General features: G+C 37.5%; 2 protein-coding genes across 4 annotated transcripts in view; one reads left to right on the top strand and one right to left on the bottom strand.

The window, feature by feature from the left end:
• ncapd3 (non-SMC condensin II complex, subunit D3) overlaps positions 1–9,727 on the top strand; it is a 77,978-nt gene extending 68,251 nt beyond the window's left edge. The window contains exons 33-35 of the mRNA XM_078198875.1: positions 1,670–1,744; positions 3,445–3,505; positions 7,966–9,727. Coding sequence (XP_078055001.1) covers positions 1,670–1,744; positions 3,445–3,505; positions 7,966–8,077 — 248 coding nt within the window. The 3' untranslated portion in view covers positions 8,078–9,727. The remainder of the gene's footprint in view (positions 1–1,669; positions 1,745–3,444; positions 3,506–7,965) is intronic.
• The window catches only part of jam3b (junctional adhesion molecule 3b), a 52,148-nt gene continuing 40,794 nt past the window's right edge, over positions 8,145–19,498 (bottom strand). For 2 of the 3 annotated variants that reach the window (XM_078198881.1, XM_078198882.1), the window contains 5 exons: positions 18,130–18,229; positions 17,084–17,191; positions 16,393–16,411; positions 15,801–15,864; positions 8,146–15,310 (listed from right to left, as the gene is read on the bottom strand). In XM_078198881.1, coding sequence (XP_078055007.1) covers positions 15,275–15,310; positions 15,801–15,864; positions 16,393–16,411; positions 17,084–17,191; positions 18,130–18,229 — 327 coding nt within the window. In that variant the 3' untranslated portion in view covers positions 8,146–15,274. Of the gene's footprint in view, positions 15,311–15,800; positions 15,865–16,392; positions 16,412–17,083; positions 17,192–18,129; positions 18,230–19,498 lie in introns of all 3 variants that reach the window. The other variant, XM_078198880.1, reaches the window with a different exon arrangement.

Here is a 19,498-nt window from a genome sequence, read left to right as displayed (position 1 = left end):
TTCCGCATTCTCTCCTATATTGCTTGCTATGTGTGAGGGAAGGCATATTTGTGGGTGTCAGTTGCAGATTTTTGTTGTCGGGGTGGCTTTCTTTCAGATCTGGAACACTAAACAAGATAAGGCAAAGCAGGAACAAGCACCTGGTGGGGGAGAGTGTTTATAAAATGATGCTGCGTGTCTGATGCTGCATGCCAGACTTGATTGCAGGCAATTTTTTTTTTGCATGACACCCACCTGAAAATGTCTTCTTCAACATACATCTAGACTGACCTCAATTTAATGTTCCCTTCAAAAAACATGGCACCTTTGCTAGTACAATATATACTCAGTACTGCATTGATGTGTCAGCATAGGTTTTCTGTCCAAGTCTCTTTGATGCACCTTCAGTTCTTTACCATCTGATTCTGAGCTGATGATGCTACCACCCAGCCACTGCTGAAATCTTTTACAACAATAATAACTTCCAAAAGGTAATTGGATATATGTACTTAAAACAGAATGGGTACCTGGGCTGTGTGGCTTTGGACTAATTTGGTGCCTCGTTCAAAGAGCCAGGAAAGGCCATAGTAGGCTGAATGTGCTCTTGAGTTTAAGTTTATTTATTGGTGTCACAAGTAGGCTTACATTAATACTGCAATGAAGTCACTGTGTAAATTCCCGAGTCGCCACACTCCAGCGCCTGTTCGGGTACACTGGGGGAAAATTTAGCATGGCCAAATCACCTAACCAGCATGTCTTTCGAACTGTGGGAGGAAACCAGAGCACCCGGAGGAAACCTACGCAGACACCGGGATAATGTGCAAACTCCACACAGAGGGTCACCCAAGCTAGGAATCGAACCCAGGGCCCTCGTGCTAACCACTGTGACACCGTGCCGCCCCAGCTCTTTACCTGCTTTCTGGTTCTGTGCTGCTTGGGTTGCCTGCAATCTTCTGCTGTTGGCACCAACATTAAAGCTGAGAGAGAGCATTCATAATTTTCCAAGGAGCAGATTGTGTGCAATAGGTGGAAGAACTTAAATAGCAAAAACAGAAAATGCTGGAAATTCTCAGCAGGTCTGACAGCATCTGTGGGGAGAGAATAGAGCCAACGTTTCGAGTTTGGTGACCCTTCATCATTTAATTTGATCATGGAAATGTCCCAGAATTTTAGTTTTACTGAAGGTAAAGGTTCAGGAATCCTATGCTATGTTATTTTGAAATCAAAGTTTTGGACTAGAATTCTAACACTTATGAATGAAGTTAGTCATATGCACACTTGATTTAGATGAGAATTTATTGGTTGTTGCTCCGTGACTACATTCCAGAACATCCACGGCCTGATGGTCTTCACGGACAGCAAGACATAGCAGACTATGCGCAGGAGATACAATTGGGTTGTCAGCACGTATTGAACTTGCCCTGTAAGAGTTTATCATCTTCAGGAGCGATGGGGAGGAAATTGCTGAAAGATACTAACATTTAGGGCGCTGGGTAGGTAAAAGTTGGGGGTTCAGCATAGAAGAGCAATCTGAACCTAATTCCTAATAGGTGTGGCACAAACTCATAAATTGCCTATAATTTGTGACAAAGGTGTCAATACCATTCAAAAACGTGCTTTCCTTCCCAAGAAATGAAACTGATGTCATATATTGGAGTATTATCATTTTAATTTGTCTATTTCTTTTCAGGAACAATGGAGAATGTGACCTTTGGTGCAGGAGTTAGCTACATCAGTATCACACAAACACCAGCATCTGAAAAGAGTGAGTTTACAGTGTCCTTTATTGCAGTTTAAAGTACCATAATATATATTATTTACAATTAAAATGCCACTTTTTTTCTATCATTATGTTCTTCATCATTTCTAGATTTTGTGTTTTCAGCTACAGTGTAGGCTGTTACTTCTGAATAATATTTGAATTTGTACAAAAGGGACTGTAAGCCAGTGAGGAGGTGATAAAAATGTTAGTAACTAAATGTATTTAGTTCAATATGAACTTTTTTGAATTGTGCAAGTATAATTATAAATACTTAACTAATTAGAAAAGTAACTGGAGGTTTGGAAATTGAGTCTGATATTTCATTTCGAATATTCAACATTAAAGTTTAGACATTCTGCAAAGGCTTTCATGCTATCGTAAGAACGATGGCCTGGATTTTACAGTTGTAGTGACAGGAAAACTATCAGCATTCACTGTCATTGCAACTCTGAAACTGATAGCAACTTCTGCCATCTGCACAGTGCTCGATTCAAAAGTTGCTGTCATGGATTTCCTACTCTGTCATGTGCGCTTTTCAAATCTTGGCAGATGAAAATCTTGAATATCTTTTGAATTTATGTGAACTTCCACTTTTTATCTTTTGTTCTCTGTTGGAAAGCTGCATCCCAAGTTAGATGTATTTGGGTTTTTAATGGTGTACCAAGTCAATAATTAGTGAGGAACAACCTCTCTGCCTCTGGGTGGAGAGTCATAAGCAATTTCCAGTTTTAAGAAGAAAATTAACTTCATGATACTTCAGTTTCTACCTTAATCCCATGTGCAAGTCCAAAAGGAAATTAAGTACTTCCTCATTTTCTATTTATGAGAATTCTTTAATGCCATTGGCTGCTTGGCCTGCTTGATGAGCTCACTGTTGCTGGACACTAGGGATTCTCTATAGCTGGCAACAGAATGAAATTGACATCAGGAAAGGTGAAATCCACGCCCACAGAACTTTGCTAAGTCATGGTGGGCAAACTTCTTTGAGCTCAGCAGCGAGTGTCATCGTTTCACTGCTGAGTGTGAAATCTGGCCCCGGATATCAGGAACACGACTCATTGAACTGTTGACATGTTGATGAAATGCAGGATGGAAGGACTAATTTTAGTCTGGAAGTTTGTTCATTTGAAATTTTAAGAGATTCTTTTCTTCAGATTTGTGTTATAGTTTGTTTGCTAACCGTTCAGTGTAAAACAAGTTGATAAATTGTCTAGAAAACTTGGTTCCATTGCTTTTGAAATAACTGCGGAAGGAGTCAGTTTTTAAAAAAACAAAACATCTCCAAGTTATTGCCTGTAATGTGGTTCAGCCATTGTGTTTCGATTGGGAAGTGTAATCCTGTTTTAGAAATAAAATATGCCTTGGGTAAAGACTGGGGAGAAACTATTGAAGGAAATGTGTGTGCTTTCATAGTACTTGATGAAAGGATGATCTTTTAATCAATACTAGCAACAAATTGGAGCTCAGTAGTTGGGAAAGAATGGTGAAGTGCTGGAGCAAACTAAAAATGTGTCATGCACCTAACTTCAAACTAAGTACATAAGTTTAAATCTCTTGGGTGCATATGCACAGTAAATTCCCTTGGGATAATTCTAAGTACTGTAGCAAGATGAAAGATTTAAACTGTAATTTTTGATCTTTATGATTCTGCTGTCTGTGGATTATGTATATAAAAGAGCTAATTGCTTATTTGTCACAAACAGATAAAGAACATTCACAGGAAGAGCAGAAAAACATGCTGTGCCTATTGTCTCCAGATAAACCGTAAGTGACTAAATACTAGGAAAGTGTTTGGGATCTTGGCATCAGATGTTCAAATCCTGTTTTTGATGTGCTGTTGAAAGTGGTGTAAGAAATTTGACTGAATGACTGTGGTTTCACCAATTTGTTTCCAAAAGGTGAAGAATTAACAGCTTTGTTCACATTTCTGAAATACTTCTGATGGCATAACACAAGCCAATATAACTTATTCATTTGTATTAACATGGCACTGATGAGATTCAATATTTACCTTTTCCTCCGAGTGAAAAATTTATACAGATGGGCAAATTTGCAAATGCTGCTGCAACTTCAGATTAGGGCAGGTTTGGGATTAAATGCGGAGATCCAGAAATTGCTGATGGAATGTGGTACTCCCATTAGCTTTGCAAAAATAGCACCCTGGCAGACATATTTAAAATGCCAGTATTCACGGGGGAAGTGCCGGATGATTGGAGGGTGGCTCATGTTGTTCCGTTGTTTAAAAAAGGTTCCAAAAGAAATCCGGGAAATTATCGGCCAGTAAGTTTGACGTCGGTGGTGGGCAAGTTATTGGAAGGTGTGATAAGGGATAGGATCTACAAATATTTGGATAGACAGGGACTTATTAGGGAGAGTCAACATGGCTTTGTGCGTGGTAGGTCATGTTTGACCAATCTATTAGAGTTTTTCGAGGAGGTTACCAGGAAAGTGGATGAAGGGAAGGCGGTGGATGTTGTCTACCTGGATTTCAGCAAGGCCTTTGACAAGGTCCCTCATGGGAGGTTAGTTAGGAAGGTTCAGTCGCTAGGTTATACATGGGGAGGTAGTAAATTGGATAAGACACTGGCTCAATGGAAGAAGCCAGAGAGTGGTTGTGGAGGATTGCTTCTCTGAGTGGAGGCCTGTGACTAGTGGTGTGCCGCAGGGATCGGTGTTGGGTCCATTGTTGTTTGTCATCTATATCAATGATCTGGATGATAATGTGGTAAATTGGATCAGCAAGTTTGCTGATGATACAAAGATTGGAGGTGTAGTGGACAGTGAGGAAGGTTTTCAAAGCTTGCAGAGGGATTTGGACCAACTAGAAAAATGGGCTGAAAAATGGCAAATGGAATTTAACGCAGACAAGTGTGAGATATTGCACTTTGGAAGGACAAACCAAAGAAGAACGTACTCGGTAAATGGTAGGACTCTGAAGAGTGCAGTTGAACAGAGGGATCTGGGAATACAGGTACAGAATTCCCTAAAAGTGACGTCACAGGTGGATAGGGTCGTAAAGAGTGCCTTTGGTACATTGGCCTTTATAAATCGGAGTATCGAGTATAAAAGTTGGAGTGTTATGGTAAGGTTATATAAGGCATTGGTGAGGCCGAATTTGGAGTATTGTGTGCAGTTTTGATCACCTAGTTACAGGAAGGATGTAAATAAGATTGAAAGAGTGCAGAGAAGGTTCACAAGGATGTTGCCGGGACTTGAGAAGCTGAGTTACAGAGAGATTGAATAGGTTGGGACTTTGTTCCCTGGAGCGTAGAAGATTGAGGGGAGATTTGATAGAGGTGTATAAGATTTTGATGGGTATAGATAGAGTGAATGCAAGCAGGCTTTTTCCGCTGAGGCTAGGGGAGAAAAAAACCAGAGGGCATGGGTTAAGGGTGAAAGGAGAAAAGTTTAAAGGGAATATTAGGGGGGGGCTTCTTCACGCAGAGAGTGGTGGGAGTGTGGAATGAGCTGCCGGATAAAGTGGTAAATGCGGGGTCACTTTTAACATTGAAGGAAAACTTGGACGGGTTCATGGATGAGAGGGGTGTGGAGGGATATGGTCCAAGTGCAGGTCAGTGGGACTAGGCATAAAATGGTTCGGCACAGACAAGAAGGGCCAAAAGGCCTGTTTCTGAGCTGTAATTTTCTATGGTTCTATGGTTTTTTGTGCATTATTGAAATGCATCGAGTGGCATTGACATTGCTGCAGTTGCATTATAAATATGAACTAAACGGATTACTGAAATGTCAGTCTTGCCCATTTTAGTCTAGATACCTTTTCCAGTGAGTTTTTTTTCATTGCTGCCCCAATGTCTCTGGCACTGAAAATTAACAAATGACGAATCTCATCCCTTCAGGGTTTCTAAAAAATCAAATTTTAAGTTACATTTTTAATATTTTGTTGCACTCTCTTAAATATCAGATCATCTCCATATTTCACTTCCTGTGCCTGCTCTGACATTGAGTTCACCCATTCTAATTTATACTCTCAGTCCTTGCACTGTTAACTTCACAATTCTTCTCTGCTTAAGGGGAGGTTGTTTATCATGTTCACTCGGGTATCAGAGGCATGGTTTTCCTCATTGTGTTGTTAGCAACTTAGAATGTAAAAACTTAAAACGTGCATAGGTAAGTCTAACTGTATTCACTCCTATAGAAAATTGTATTCCATAATCCTTTTTTGGTAAGGTGGCTATTGTATCATGGTTACTTTGCATGGCCTCCTCAGCTTTTGATATAGGAACATTCTCAGTGTCAACAGCCATTGTTGTCTTACTCTGGTGATTATTTTTGAGTGCCATTTTCTTCCAAAGAATTGGAAAAACATTCCAGTTATCCCAACTACATGTCAATGTGTATCCTTCATGTGAACTTAATTCCATATGCCAATTGTCTCATTCCTTTACAGTGGGACGCAATTCAGGCAGGTTCTAAAGTTCCTTCAGTTTACTACCCAGGCCAGGAATCAAAAACGATCATCTTTAATATTGTATAATCACTCACCATTAAACCCACTATTCAGCATCTCATTCTGGTTACCACATTGAGAATGTGAGGGTCCGTGAGCAGGGATATACCAGAATGGTTCTAGAGATGAAGGATTTGCTAAAATCCTTGGTTGAGTTGGAGAAGCTGGGATTGTTCTCCTTGGAGCAAAGGAGATATGATAGGTGTACAAGGAAAAAAGGTTTAGATAAAACACACAGAAAAACTGTTCCCATTAGCTGATTGTGCAAGAACTTGTGGAACATAAAAAGTTTGAGTGAGAGATGCAGACCAGATATGAGGGAAAACCTTTATATGCAGCAAGTGGTAATGATTTGGGTTTGGCTGCCTACAAGGGTGGAGGAAGCAGAAACAATGATTGGGCATTAGAGCAAAATAAACCTGCAGGGGTACAAGGATAGATCAGAAGAATGGGAGTAATTGCTCTACAGTTAGCTAGCATGGACTCGAGCTGAATAGCCTCTTCCTGAGCCATAACTTTTTCCATTATATTTATTTAATGAAATTATCCCTTCGTGGCACTGTTTTCAATGACCGGAGATCATCAACTGACAAAATCCCTGTGCCCGTCCACATTGAATCTTCATAGGAAGAAAGTGCTTCAAATTTGTTCTAAAGGGTCATTTACTTGTGGCATTCCTGATCTAGCCTGTCCTTACTTTGTATCTATGCCAATTCCCAAGCTTCCGGGAGATGAATGCTGTCTGAAATTGTTACTCCAAAAACCTGTTTCCTGGCTTTACTTGATTTCAGGATTTTAGTTGGAGACACATCCGCCATTTGTCTGTTATTAAATGTCAAGTTACTGTTAAATGTATACAATCTACTCAAGTATCAGTAAAACTGTTCAGTTCTCTCTTTTTTCCTCTTAATAGAAATAATGGTTTCATTGTATCCATCCTACTCCCTCATCAGTTCACTCTTGTGGGCTCTTGCTATTTCTTGACTTCATATATCAAATACAGTTACGAATCCATTTCAACTGCTCAGGCAACCTAACAACACAATGGATTAAATAATATGGAATTGGTGACTACATGCTATTAACTGCCAATGTTCTTACTTGGAGTGATAGAAACTTACACCCCGGAGCCCATTATGAATGTGCTGGCTCTTCAGGAGTTATGCTTAGTCACAGATCTCTGCTTTTGTACGTGATTGTACAAGTTCGTTACCCTCAAATATCTGCGGAATCAATTACCACCACCTATTCAGGTACGGTGTTCCAGGTCCTAACATTTAAATGAAAAAGTTTGTCATCTCTCCCCTCTTGATTTTTGCTGAATATTCTGTAATTAAGTGATTTGTATAGTGAAAAATACAGTTCCATGGGGAATACCACTGGTCAAATTCCACTTATCCAAGCACTCACTACTAAAATAAAAACCTTTCAGATGCTACAAGGGGGGGAAATGTGTTGTTTTTCTGCAAGGAGAAAAGAGCCAGATGACCTTCCATATCCATAGTAACTTGTGATCCATTCAAAATATGCTTTCTGATGCAGTGCCTTAAGCACTGAAAACAAATATTAGATAAATCTAATGCTTGACTTGAGGTCAAACAAGAACAAATTATTGAAGGTTTCCAAATGTTTAGCAGATTTGGACAATGTTTTATGGTCGCAAAAAATTCATAAGTCACAAATGGACCTTTACGTCATGATTGCTTACTTAGTCAGACTTGGTGCAAAAACTTTATAAATGTATTTGTTCCCTTAGAGTTCCTCACCCACGGCAATGGAATGTGGAATCGCCAGTTATCAGGAAAGAAAACCAAATTCAAGGCAGAACAAGATCTCAGAGAAAATGTCCTTTAAGACCTTCAAACTGAAGTTTGCAATTTGTATTATATAGTTGTGTGCGTGCTTTGAGAATGTGTATGCTTTCTCTTCTCAGCTCAGTGTGTAACATGCCGCTAAAGGTATCCTGCTGGTCTAATTCTTTTGGATTAAAGGCTTGCTGATGACCTCTTAATTGAGGCTGGGAATGGGAACTCAAACCATGCTGAAATATTTTCCTCTTACTAGCTTTACATTGAGGCACACTGACAGAACAGGACCTGACTCCTAAGTGTACTATACTTTGAAAGCTGGGTTTTAAAAGTGGTATTGGGCAATTGATTGGGTCTGATGTACTTTTAAAAACTTGTCATATTTGGGAGCAGGTGTTGTCACAAATTGAAGAAAAAAAATATTCACCTGAAAAGTGATGGGTAACAGAAATAATCAGTGAAATCGAGTTTGCTAAATGAGGAAGGCTACAAGGCTGAGCAACTTTAAATTTCCTCTTGTAATTTATTTAGCAATGAACATTGTAAATCTCTGCTGTTTTTCAAACTGTATATGAGTCAGTGGTCATCCATCAATGCCTATGATAAAATCCTTCAGTTTGTATGTGTATTCAAGTGTGTAGAAATTTTACAAGTAGTTAATGACAAATTATCCTTGCTTCATGATTTACAGTTACTGCTTTATTTATATATCTTCACTTCCAAAACAGTAAATTACTGTCTGACCTGACTAAGCCACATGGTGGTGCTGTGTACTGCATAGTGACTGGAAATAGTTACCACACTTAGTTTGAAGATGATTTGAGGATGGTTTTCAATTGGGGCCTAAAAGGATAATCAGAAAAATTACTAGTTGGTTGACAGATGGTTTACTTAAATCAGACTAAAGTATTTGCTTGACAGATAGCTATAAGGGAGGTGAAAAATTGTTCCCTATCCTGTAACCCTTTTTTGTTCAGTGCATGTAGGTTGAGTGAAGATCAGCTTGAGCTCTGAAGCTCTGTTAGAGCTAGCCACACAAAATTCATGTACAAACTTTAGTGTTTTGGGGAAGATACACGAGCAATCAGTATCTGTACTAGATGACTGGAGTAGAGTCGTACCTACTGAAGTAAAACATCTCTCCACCATCTCTCTTTCCCCTCCTTTCTCTCTCTCCCCCTCCCCTCCCCCCCCCCAATTTGTGGAAACTACTGCTAATAAGAGTTACAAACATTTAGTATATATTCTGATAAATGCAAAATACCATCAGTCGGATTGAAGGTGGATTTGATTAGATTACTTTCACAAATTTGCAAATGAATTTTATTTAATGTATACAATTGAGATTTGATAAGATAAAAAGTTATGAGATGCTTGGCTAACGCGTTCCTTAGCAAAGCTGGATTAGGAAAAGAATTAAGGGCTGGTAATACAGCTGTAATCAAAGTCACTGATGTTTCACTGAATTATGAAATCAAACCAGCATCAAGAAAAGTAAAGTTTTATTGATTTTGAACACATTGAAAAATGTACCGTTAGTTGTATCAATTGAATTTTCAGTATTTCATGTTTAAATACTACTTGCATACAATTAACTTCTAAATGTGTGGCTTGGTTCAAGTCAGCATAACGGTCTTGCAATATACACTATTCAGAATTGGTTTTTGACAAGTGTAAATGTGGGAATACATTGAATATGGATTTAAAAGTTTCAGCGCCCATATTTGTCTTTGTTCTCAATGCTTGCAAGGAAACCAAGAACTTGCTTGAATTCATACCATTTGTTTTTTTTCCCTTCTCACAAAGTATGGTTATCGGTCCAAGTGCTGCATCTTTAGTGACTACAAAACTATTTACTAAATTTATTCCTTCAGATTTTGCACAGGCATTGACAATTTACTTGAATGGAGCAATTTTGGCAGTAATTTTAAACTTGAGCCAATATTTAGAGCATGTGAAGTCCCAAATTCTGTTGCTGCTGACAATAATGTAGCTTTTTTATTAAGCTCTTAATGGTGCTTTGCATGTAAGAGTTATTTTTAAATGCTTAGTAGATGATCAACTTCATTCTCTTTTGAAGTAATGAAATACTGGATACATGTACAAAAGTATAATCTCAGCACTGATCAAAGTAATGAGTTTTTTTTGCAGGACTGAGGTTCAAAGTACAATCATATTTTCCCTTTAAAAAATGCAATACTGAATTTTAATACCAGCTTGAAACAGAAAACATAGCTCAGGATGACAAGAAATTATGACAGTAATTATTAGTGAAAACGCAAAAATCTAACACCATTCGAGGCGCCATTTTTGCTCGTTAAACAATGCAGAAATACTTAGAGCAACTTTGCATGTGGATTTTTAGGTTAAATGATGGTAATCTGCTGTGTCAGTATTGGTCGTTTTCCCCCCGAAATGTTTATGTTATGGTTTATTCCATAAATCAGGATCAACAAGCTCACTGTGCAAAGTTTTAATTCAGTAGATTATCCCCTGCAAAATTTGGAAGGAACGTCTGAGCAAAATCATACAAGCATGTGAATAGCATAAAAAGGCTCACCATGTTCATTATTCTCAAGGTCAGGAAAAGAAAACATTACTTCGGTATTCTCAATGAGGTTCAAGAAATTACTTTTTGATGGGACAGCTTCTTCTAAATGTTGACACATATTATAAATCAAAAACATGAAGGTTAGATGGGCCAAAATTTTCATTTGGGAATGCATGAGAATGAGATTCTTCAAGTTTAGGGTTTTTAAAATACTGAGAATCCATTGAAACAACTTTCACACATTGGCACAAGGTAGGAGTCCCTAAATCTAAAGCTCGAGTGTAACAGTAATTCCTAATATATTTAACTTTTTAAATAAAGGCACTTGATACTGATTAGAAGTACCCAGTGGCATTGATCTATCCATAGCCAATGGACTAATGTTAATGTTATTTGGGCATTGCATAATTCTGCCTCTTGCAGAGTTAAATAGGTTCAGCTTTTCCCATGAAATCACATTTCTCCTTCCTTCAATAAGTCTGTTCAACTGAAGAATTTAAAATTGCAAAAAAGAATTTCCTTGGGAAAGGGCAAAAAATAGGAATGGCAGTAGCTCTAAGCTAGTATTGGTGTTGTTATTAACTTCTAATGAACACGCACGTTTTCTATCAACAACCCCCACCTCCAAATTTGGATGACAGTGGTCTTTTGGGAGAGCTCACTTATTTTCTGTATTAAATTAATAAACTTTGATTCACGATCTTTAATTTTGAGTGTGTGTAATTAACTTGTGCCAGCAGAAGCAACACAGAACTCTTTAATAGGTACTTTTGTACATTGCTGCAGTTTAATATTACAGCTCAAAGTAACATTTAACCCTCAACTTTGTCAACTTAGATTAATAGGAATACATATGGCTGGGCCATATCAATGCCTCTACAAAATGCCTGCATACTAACTGAAATGAGTGCAATAACAACAACTGAATAATCACTTTGCTAAACAGTGGTGGAATATTTATTTTAAAAATCTGAAAATTATTTAAACACAAACTATGTATTCAAGGGATTCCAATGCAACTGGGCTTCAACTGTTTGATCAGATTAGGTCAGGCAATATTGCTTTATGATGACCGAGTTACTGCATTTGCTAATTACAAAATTCAGAAAAAAACTTCAAGCCAAGTACCCTAACCTTTCTAGCCACTTCAAAGTTTACAATGGATTCTATAAATAAATTGATATGTTTACCTAATGTGATATGAGTTTCTAATACAAACCTATTTAATCAGCAATATTCAGATATATACAAAAAGTAGAATTTTTGGACCATTTAAAACCATGTGCTTCCAAGAAATACTATAATTGTTTTAAGTTTAAAAGTAACAAGAAAAAAAATTACTCTGCTGCCTTCATAAATTGAACCAACTGAACAAACCTTTGAACGGTGATTTCATATTTTGTGGACAGACTGATGGGCTGCATGATTTTTTAAAAAGAAAATAATTGAAGTGTGACCTGAGGTGGCTTCTCTCTGGAAAGTGGCTGAATTTTGGGATGCAATCGACACATTCTTATGCAACAAGATTCTACTAAATATGAGCACTGGACCCAAAAGAACTGATCTTCTGGGAGTACCTTTATGCACATCTCAACTGCAATGAAGATCAACATCTGTACTATACATTACTTCTCACAAAGGAAATATTCTGTTTGTCATATAAACACATCTAAAACATACACATATCACCCAATACCATTTTACAAAACAGACTAATGAGTGCAATAACTACAATTCAGGAATCATTGAATGTTATTCAACATTTTAGTGATGGAATATTTGTCAAAAAAATTAGCATCTGAAAATCATTTCAAAAATATTAAGCTATAAAAAGCAATCACTGGATTCTGATGCAACCAGATCCATTTTGTTTCATCGTATTAATACTGCACTTGCGTTAAAAGACTTGTATAATCAAAAGGTTCAAGTCGCACTCCAGCAACTTGAGTTAATAATCTAGGCTGGCACTTTGGTGCAGAACTAATGAAGTGCTGCACTGTCACAAATAGTGTTAATCCGTGGCCCTATCTGCCCATCTACATAGGCCTGGGAAGATCTCATGACTCTATTCAAAGAAAAACAGGAGTTCAGTCCTGGGCAACATTTATGCATTATTCAACATTACAAAGTAGATTATCTGGTCATCTCACTGCATTTTATGGAACCCCTAGATGCCCACAAATTGGCAGCCATATTTTCTATAATTACAAGAGACAGTTAAATATTTAATTGTTTGCAAGGTTCTATGTAATTGCAAGTCATTTTCGTATTGTCTTTAATGTTTTGTATTATATGGCAAACTATTAAATACTGGACATCTATTGGAAGCAATCCTTTTACTTGAATTGAACAATTTCAGGAATTCTTGACTGACAACCTGCTGCAATTGCTTATGAATGGGAAGGTTCATCATAATGTGGAGATGCCGGCGTTGGACTGGGGTAAACACAGTAAGAAGTTTAACAACACCAGGTTAAAGTCCAACAGGTTTATTTGGTAGCAAAAGCCACACAAGCTTTCGGAGCTCTAAGCCCCTTCTTCAGGTGAGTGGGAAATCTGTTCACAAGCAGAGCATATAAAGACAGACTCAATTTACAAGATCGCGCATATCGACACAGACATCAAGTTTCTACAAAGATGTAAATTGAGTGTGTCTTTATATGCTCTGCTTGTGAACAGAATTCCCACTCACCTGAAGAAGGGGCTCAGAGCTCCGAAAGCTTGTGTGGCTTTTGCTACCAAATAAACCTGTTGGACTTGAACCTAGTAAGAAGTTTAACAACACCAGGTTAATCATAAACAGGCTTAATGCTCTTCGGTTAAAATTAAATGCAGTAAAGCCCAAGAAGAATTTTTCAAAAAGTCCAACGAGGGTACTTAAAAACACAATTCAAAGTGAGCTTTAAGACTGAAAAGGTTTGATATTAATCAATTGGTGGGATAGTAACCATAGATAAGTATGCACTAACCTCAACTTTTGTTTTGGTCAGGATGTAAAGTGCTAAAGGTAGCAGATTCACCCAAGTTCCTTAATTCCAGAATGTTTTTGCTGTTCTGCTTATAGATGGATTTGAATTTACAGAACTGTTGAATAAAGATCGTATTGATTCAATGTTGCCGTTTTTCTCCAGCCCATGAAAAAGATTAATGCCCCAAATATAATGGAGTTTGGGGCATAGCAGGTGAAAAACCGTGGGCTGAATAAAAGGATATTGAAAAGCCATCAGATGAATTTAAAATCAGATTACAGCTGGGAAAGGACTGCACTGCAGGAAATAACATCTTAATACTCCATTGTACAGTCTTATTCTTACTAAAATGAAATGATGCAAGTTAAATCCTAATGCTGATCAGCAAATAAACTTTGAAAAACATTTTAATTTCAAAACAAATCTGATGCAGTGTGAACTTGACTGCAGAACACCTCCCATTATGGGTGTTGATTTTCCCCAGCCAGAACATTTCATAATATTTGATTACATTTGTCTTAACCCTCTTCCCTCAATTAAGCATAGAATGGGATACAACCTCAAACATACAAGTCAAAAGCCTCAGGTTCCTAAGACAAATCATTTTGGACTGGAAACATTAACCCTGTTTCCTCACTCCACAAATCTGCTGAGTTTTTCCCAGAACTTTGTTTTAGTCAAAAGCCTCTGCTTTTCCTAAATGTAAAACTGCTTCTCAATAACAAGCAATGATATTTAAATACAGTTCTTGATAAATGCAATAGGTCAGAAATATCACTCCTTTGTCAACGAGGCATATATTGAGGAATACTAATATCTCAAAATAAATTCAATACTGTTCAAGTATCCTTTCTTTAAAGTTTTATTCAGTGACTGCTTTCCTGGCTCTGATGGGCAATTTCATTCTGGTTGGTAAACTGATCTGAATTTAAAAAGCCATGAAGCACTGCTGCATATTAGCTTAATATTTAAACCGGATGAACTACAACAAGTCATGAAACACAAGTATGGAACAACTCCAAAAAAATCTACATTTTTCCCAACCCATGATTTCCTATGAACTTCTTCCACATTTAAGAGTAATTTCTTGTCAGCTTGCATGTCACAGGTTAAGGAAAAAATTATCGAGGGTTCCAGGTTAATGAAATATCCTTTCAAGTGACATTTTGGGCATATTCTGTACAAATTTACACAAAATAAATTGTTTCACGATTTCAAATAAATATGGGACCTGGTTAGGCCTCAACAGAAAAAGCACTCATCAGCTGAGACATTCTTCACCCTGATAATTTGATACATCCATTTAATAGATCAAAGCCTTGAACCAATTACGAATAAATTGTGTTTCTGAGAAATTATTTGGGCCGAGAGTTTGAACTTTGTTGTATCGATAATGGCCAAGAAGCAGTAAACTTGAAATGTGTGAAATTACTTTTCTGAATCAGATTTTAGGACTCAGCCAGATATTACAGCAGCAGATTACTACAGGATCTCATTATGAGCACCAAGGTAATGTGGTATCAAAAATGAAAAGGGAATAAAAAAAGTCATTGTTTAGTGGCAGAAAATAGTGGTCAACAGCTTTGGCAAAATAGTCATTTTATATTACAAGACTCTGGTATTAACCTTTTATAGATTTGTGGCCCATAAAATAACAAATATTTAAATTCACTACTGGTTTGAGTTCCTTTAAGAGGTATTTTCCTGTTGTCTTCACTTTTCTGGTCTTCTCCCCTTTTAGATAACAAAAGAAGATTTGTGTCGGAAGTCTCCCTGTAATAAGAGGAAGGAACAAGTTATATTGCAATTTACACAAAAATTAGTCGTACAAAGAAACTTCCACAGGTCAGAGGTTGAACCTTATTTCATGGAGTTAAATCCATTTGACTTAAACATTGCCATGGCAGTGGTAGAGGAGGGTACAATTTTGTTTCTTTAAAAAGCATTTAGACTGTTACATGGGTAAGATGGGTATAGAGGGATATGCAGGCAATTGGGACGAGCTTAGTGGTACAAACTGGGTGGCATGGACAAGTTGGGCCAAAGGACCCGTTTCCATGCTGTAAACCTCTATGACTCTATATTGTTTTGTTAAACAAGATGCCACAGCACACTAGTGGATCTATATCAGCAGAGTCTTAGGATTAATGTTCTGTATGTACCTTTTTGAAATATCTAAAGTGAATTAACTTGCTCTGTTACATCCAGTTCTCTTGTGTGCCACAATTATCACTTTTACGGCTCATGTCATTGTTCAACTTACTTCATTGTCCACAGGATTTGATCTGACATAATCAACATCATCTGCCTTTGAGGAAGCTTGGTAACTGAAATAAATAAAAATATGTTTTACTTCTTTGCATTAGATGATAACTAAGACCCGGTAATCATTAAAACAAATTTAAATACCAATTAAAAGCTCAACTACAAGATGTGGATCACATTCAAATAAATCCCCCAAGTTAGAAATAATTTATCCAAAATTAAAGATAATAAAAATGAGGTATATTAAAATACAGTAATTTTTTTTGAGGGGGGTGTTCTGGAATCATTATGCAGCTTTTATGATTTCCAAATTGACCTAATTTTAAGTGAGTGAGATTTCTTTTTCAGGAGGAATTGGAGAAATACATGGAGAAGAAATTTACAGTTATGGGAAATAGACAGCAGAGTTCTTTCAGAATTTTGGCATAGGCACAATAGATCAAATGCCCTCCCACATTTCCATTCTATAATTATAGCCACTGTTGATGTCCCACTGCTCAAAATATTATCCCTGGATATTAAGACTAAACTAATTCCAGTGCAGATGTCTATTATTGGTTAGATAAAGGTTCCAAGAATAAGCAACTCACCCTTTTGGAGGATGTTTCTCTAGGGGAGGGGCAATAGAAGAAATAATAGAAATCATCATTGACAATACAAAAGGCAAGGATAAAATTAGAATGAAATGATAAGTGAATGCTTATAATAATTTATGATACATACACATTATTTCTAATGAGAGAAAACTAGTAGAAAGATAATGAAAATAGAGGGAAGGGATCTTCTGGTTCCTCCAAACAGCAGCCCCCTGCCATGGGTTCCTTGGTGACAGAGGGTGCAAATAACGGGAAACCCCATTGACAGCAGTGGGACTGGAAGATCCCGCTGCTGATCAATAGCAGGCTGCCTTCAAAGCTCATAGTATTGCACAACGGCCTTTCGAGGATAAAGATTACTTCTGAACCGTGCTTGCCTGGATACAAAATGCTTTAATATTTTAAACAGTATACAAATAGGGAACAGTATAATATTGATTCGACAGCATGGTACAAACCACATTACCTCCAATTAGCTTACTGCTGGCCACAGAATTTGTCATTAGAACATTGTGCCGTATTAAGCTGGTTAGATCAGTCATCTCTTCAACAGGATGCAACTATCTTTCATTGGTTATTTGTGTTGTATTAAAAATCATATTACAGTAATAAACATCTTTCCCTCAATTGCTGGAACCAGAGGTTTCTTCAAAAGACGGTTGCCAGTTAGAATGAGCTGACTTACTTGCAAAGTATCCTCGTTTGTATGCAAGCCTAATGACGATGGTGATAATCGTTAGAACAAGGGTTACAACAAGAACACCACCTATGATCGCAGCGATATTGATATCATCTGTAAAACAAGAATATTACAAATTATTCATTCTACAAATAATCACTCAGCAATTTTATTAACAGTTAAATGTAACACTTCTGCATCAATATTTTTTTTACAGAACTTCAGGAAATATAAGGTGCATCACATGACAGCTTGATAGCTAGCAAGAAATGGGAGAGAACAAATACTTTTTGCAATGGATTTCAATTAATTTACTGAGAAGAATCATTACAATTCATGATATCTAAAATTCATCCCTACCCTCAGACGGCTGAAGGCAATACATGTCTGCACTGCTACTCAGTTGCTTTATAATGCAACTGCATACTTACATATGCTGTGGAAGAAATTAATAGCTCTGCTGTTTGATTTAGAGCTAACATTAGTTACTATGGGTCTTTAATATTAGGAATTCCAGTCGGTGCTATCGAAAGGAGTAAGAAGATTTCACTAATGAGAACAAGGTCAGTTTCTGTTAATGTACTTTGAAACAGAATGCTGTGACTTGCTCATCAATTTTAACATAGAATATGGTAGTGCAAGTAAATATTTTCTCCCCCTGTCCAGTACTAGTTCACTGCCTACTGATTGGCATATGCAAGTTAATTGATTTACTTTCCTCAATGTTATTTGGTGCTTTTTAAAAATTATAATGCCGTGGGATCTTTGATGTCCACAAAGATGTTCTTAACCTTGGTTTAAAAGCATCCCCGACAGTTGAGCACTCCCTCTGTACTGCACCAAAATGTCAGCCTGGATTATATGCCCAAGTCATTGATTTGGATTCAAGCCCACGACCTGACTGGTGCAACCAACCAGCCAGGACTGATGCACAAGTTGGCAAAGAAAAACAGCCAATATTGTAAAATAAATTTATAATTTCCTGATCAAAAGACTAAACCTGCTACCTTACAATTGATCAGAATATTAAAAACAAATATTGGGCAACTTACAGACGTCCATATGCTGAGGTTCACACTTTGCACGTCCAGCATTATTTTCTGCAACACAGTGATATTCTCCAATGTCCAGCTTTGAGAGGACACTAAAATGCTGGCAAAATAAAATCGTAAATTTACCAACTTTATAGTTAACTTGTCTTGATGAGCATGATTATTTCTTAAAACTACTTTTTCAACAACAACTTGTATATAGTGCCTTTAAGAAGTAGTCTCACAACACCAGGTTAAAGTCCAACAGGTTTATTTGGTAGCATGTGCTATCAAATAAGCCTGTTGGACTTTAACCTGGTGTGAGATTACTTCCTGTGCCTTCCCCAGTCCAACACCGGCAACTGCACATCATAGTGCCTTTAATGTGATAAAATGACCAAGGCACTTCACAAGAGCATTATAAAACAAAGTATGACATTAGAAAGCTTGGTCAAAAATGTAGGTTTTAAGCAGTGTTTTAAATGGAGGTGTAGCAAGTTTTTTAAAAAAAAACAGACCATAAGGTACCTGAATGGTGGAGCAATTAAAATCAGGGATGCACAGGAAGCCTGATTTGGAGGGTCATGAGGCTGGAGATTAGAGATAGGGAGGGACAAGGCCATGGGAGGATTTAGAAACAAAGGAGGAAATTATAATAGCAAGACGTTGATATTGATGCTTGCCTGGGAGGCAGCGTAGGTCAGCGTACGCAGGGATGAGGGGGGAAACAGGACTTGCTGTATGTTAAGACATGGGCAAAATTATAGATGTTTATGGAGAATAAAATGTAGAAGATAAGCTATAGGAGTGCACTGGAATAATCGATTATTAAAACATGGATGAAGGTTTTTAGAAGATGAGCTGAGGCAAGGGTGGAGTCAGATGATGTTACAGAGGGGATACAGGCAGTCTCAGTGATGACATGAACCAGGTCTAAAGCTGAATTGGGATCCAATGTGGCACCAAGGTTGCAAACAGACTGGTTCAATTTCAATGTTGCCAGGGAGAAGGATGGAGTTGGAAGCTAGGGAACAGAGTTTGAAGCAGGCTGGAAAATATTGGCTTCAGTCTAAGATTTAAGTGGAAGAAATTTATGCTCAAGAGCTAGATGTTATCAGACAGATAATTTAGCAACAGTCGAGGTAGTGAGGTAGAGTTGAGGGTCATTAGCTACAAGTGAAAACCTTTGAAGTATGTCACTGAGGAGCAGCATGTAGATGAGAAATTGGAGGGGTCAAGAATAGACCCTCGAGGGACACAAGAGGAAATAATACAAGAGGAAGAAAGGGAGGCAGTGTGTTCCACATATTGTGTTATACCCATAAACTAAGAAAACAGGCGGGCAGACCATAGAGATCTGTAAAAGAGAATCAGTTTAATTCCCTCAAAA

This window comes from Mustelus asterias, chromosome 27 (assembly GCF_964213995.1).
Source record: "Mustelus asterias chromosome 27, sMusAst1.hap1.1, whole genome shotgun sequence".
NCBI lineage: Eukaryota > Metazoa > Chordata > Chondrichthyes > Carcharhiniformes > Triakidae > Mustelus > Mustelus asterias.
This window is presented reverse-complemented; position numbering and strand designations above follow the sequence as displayed.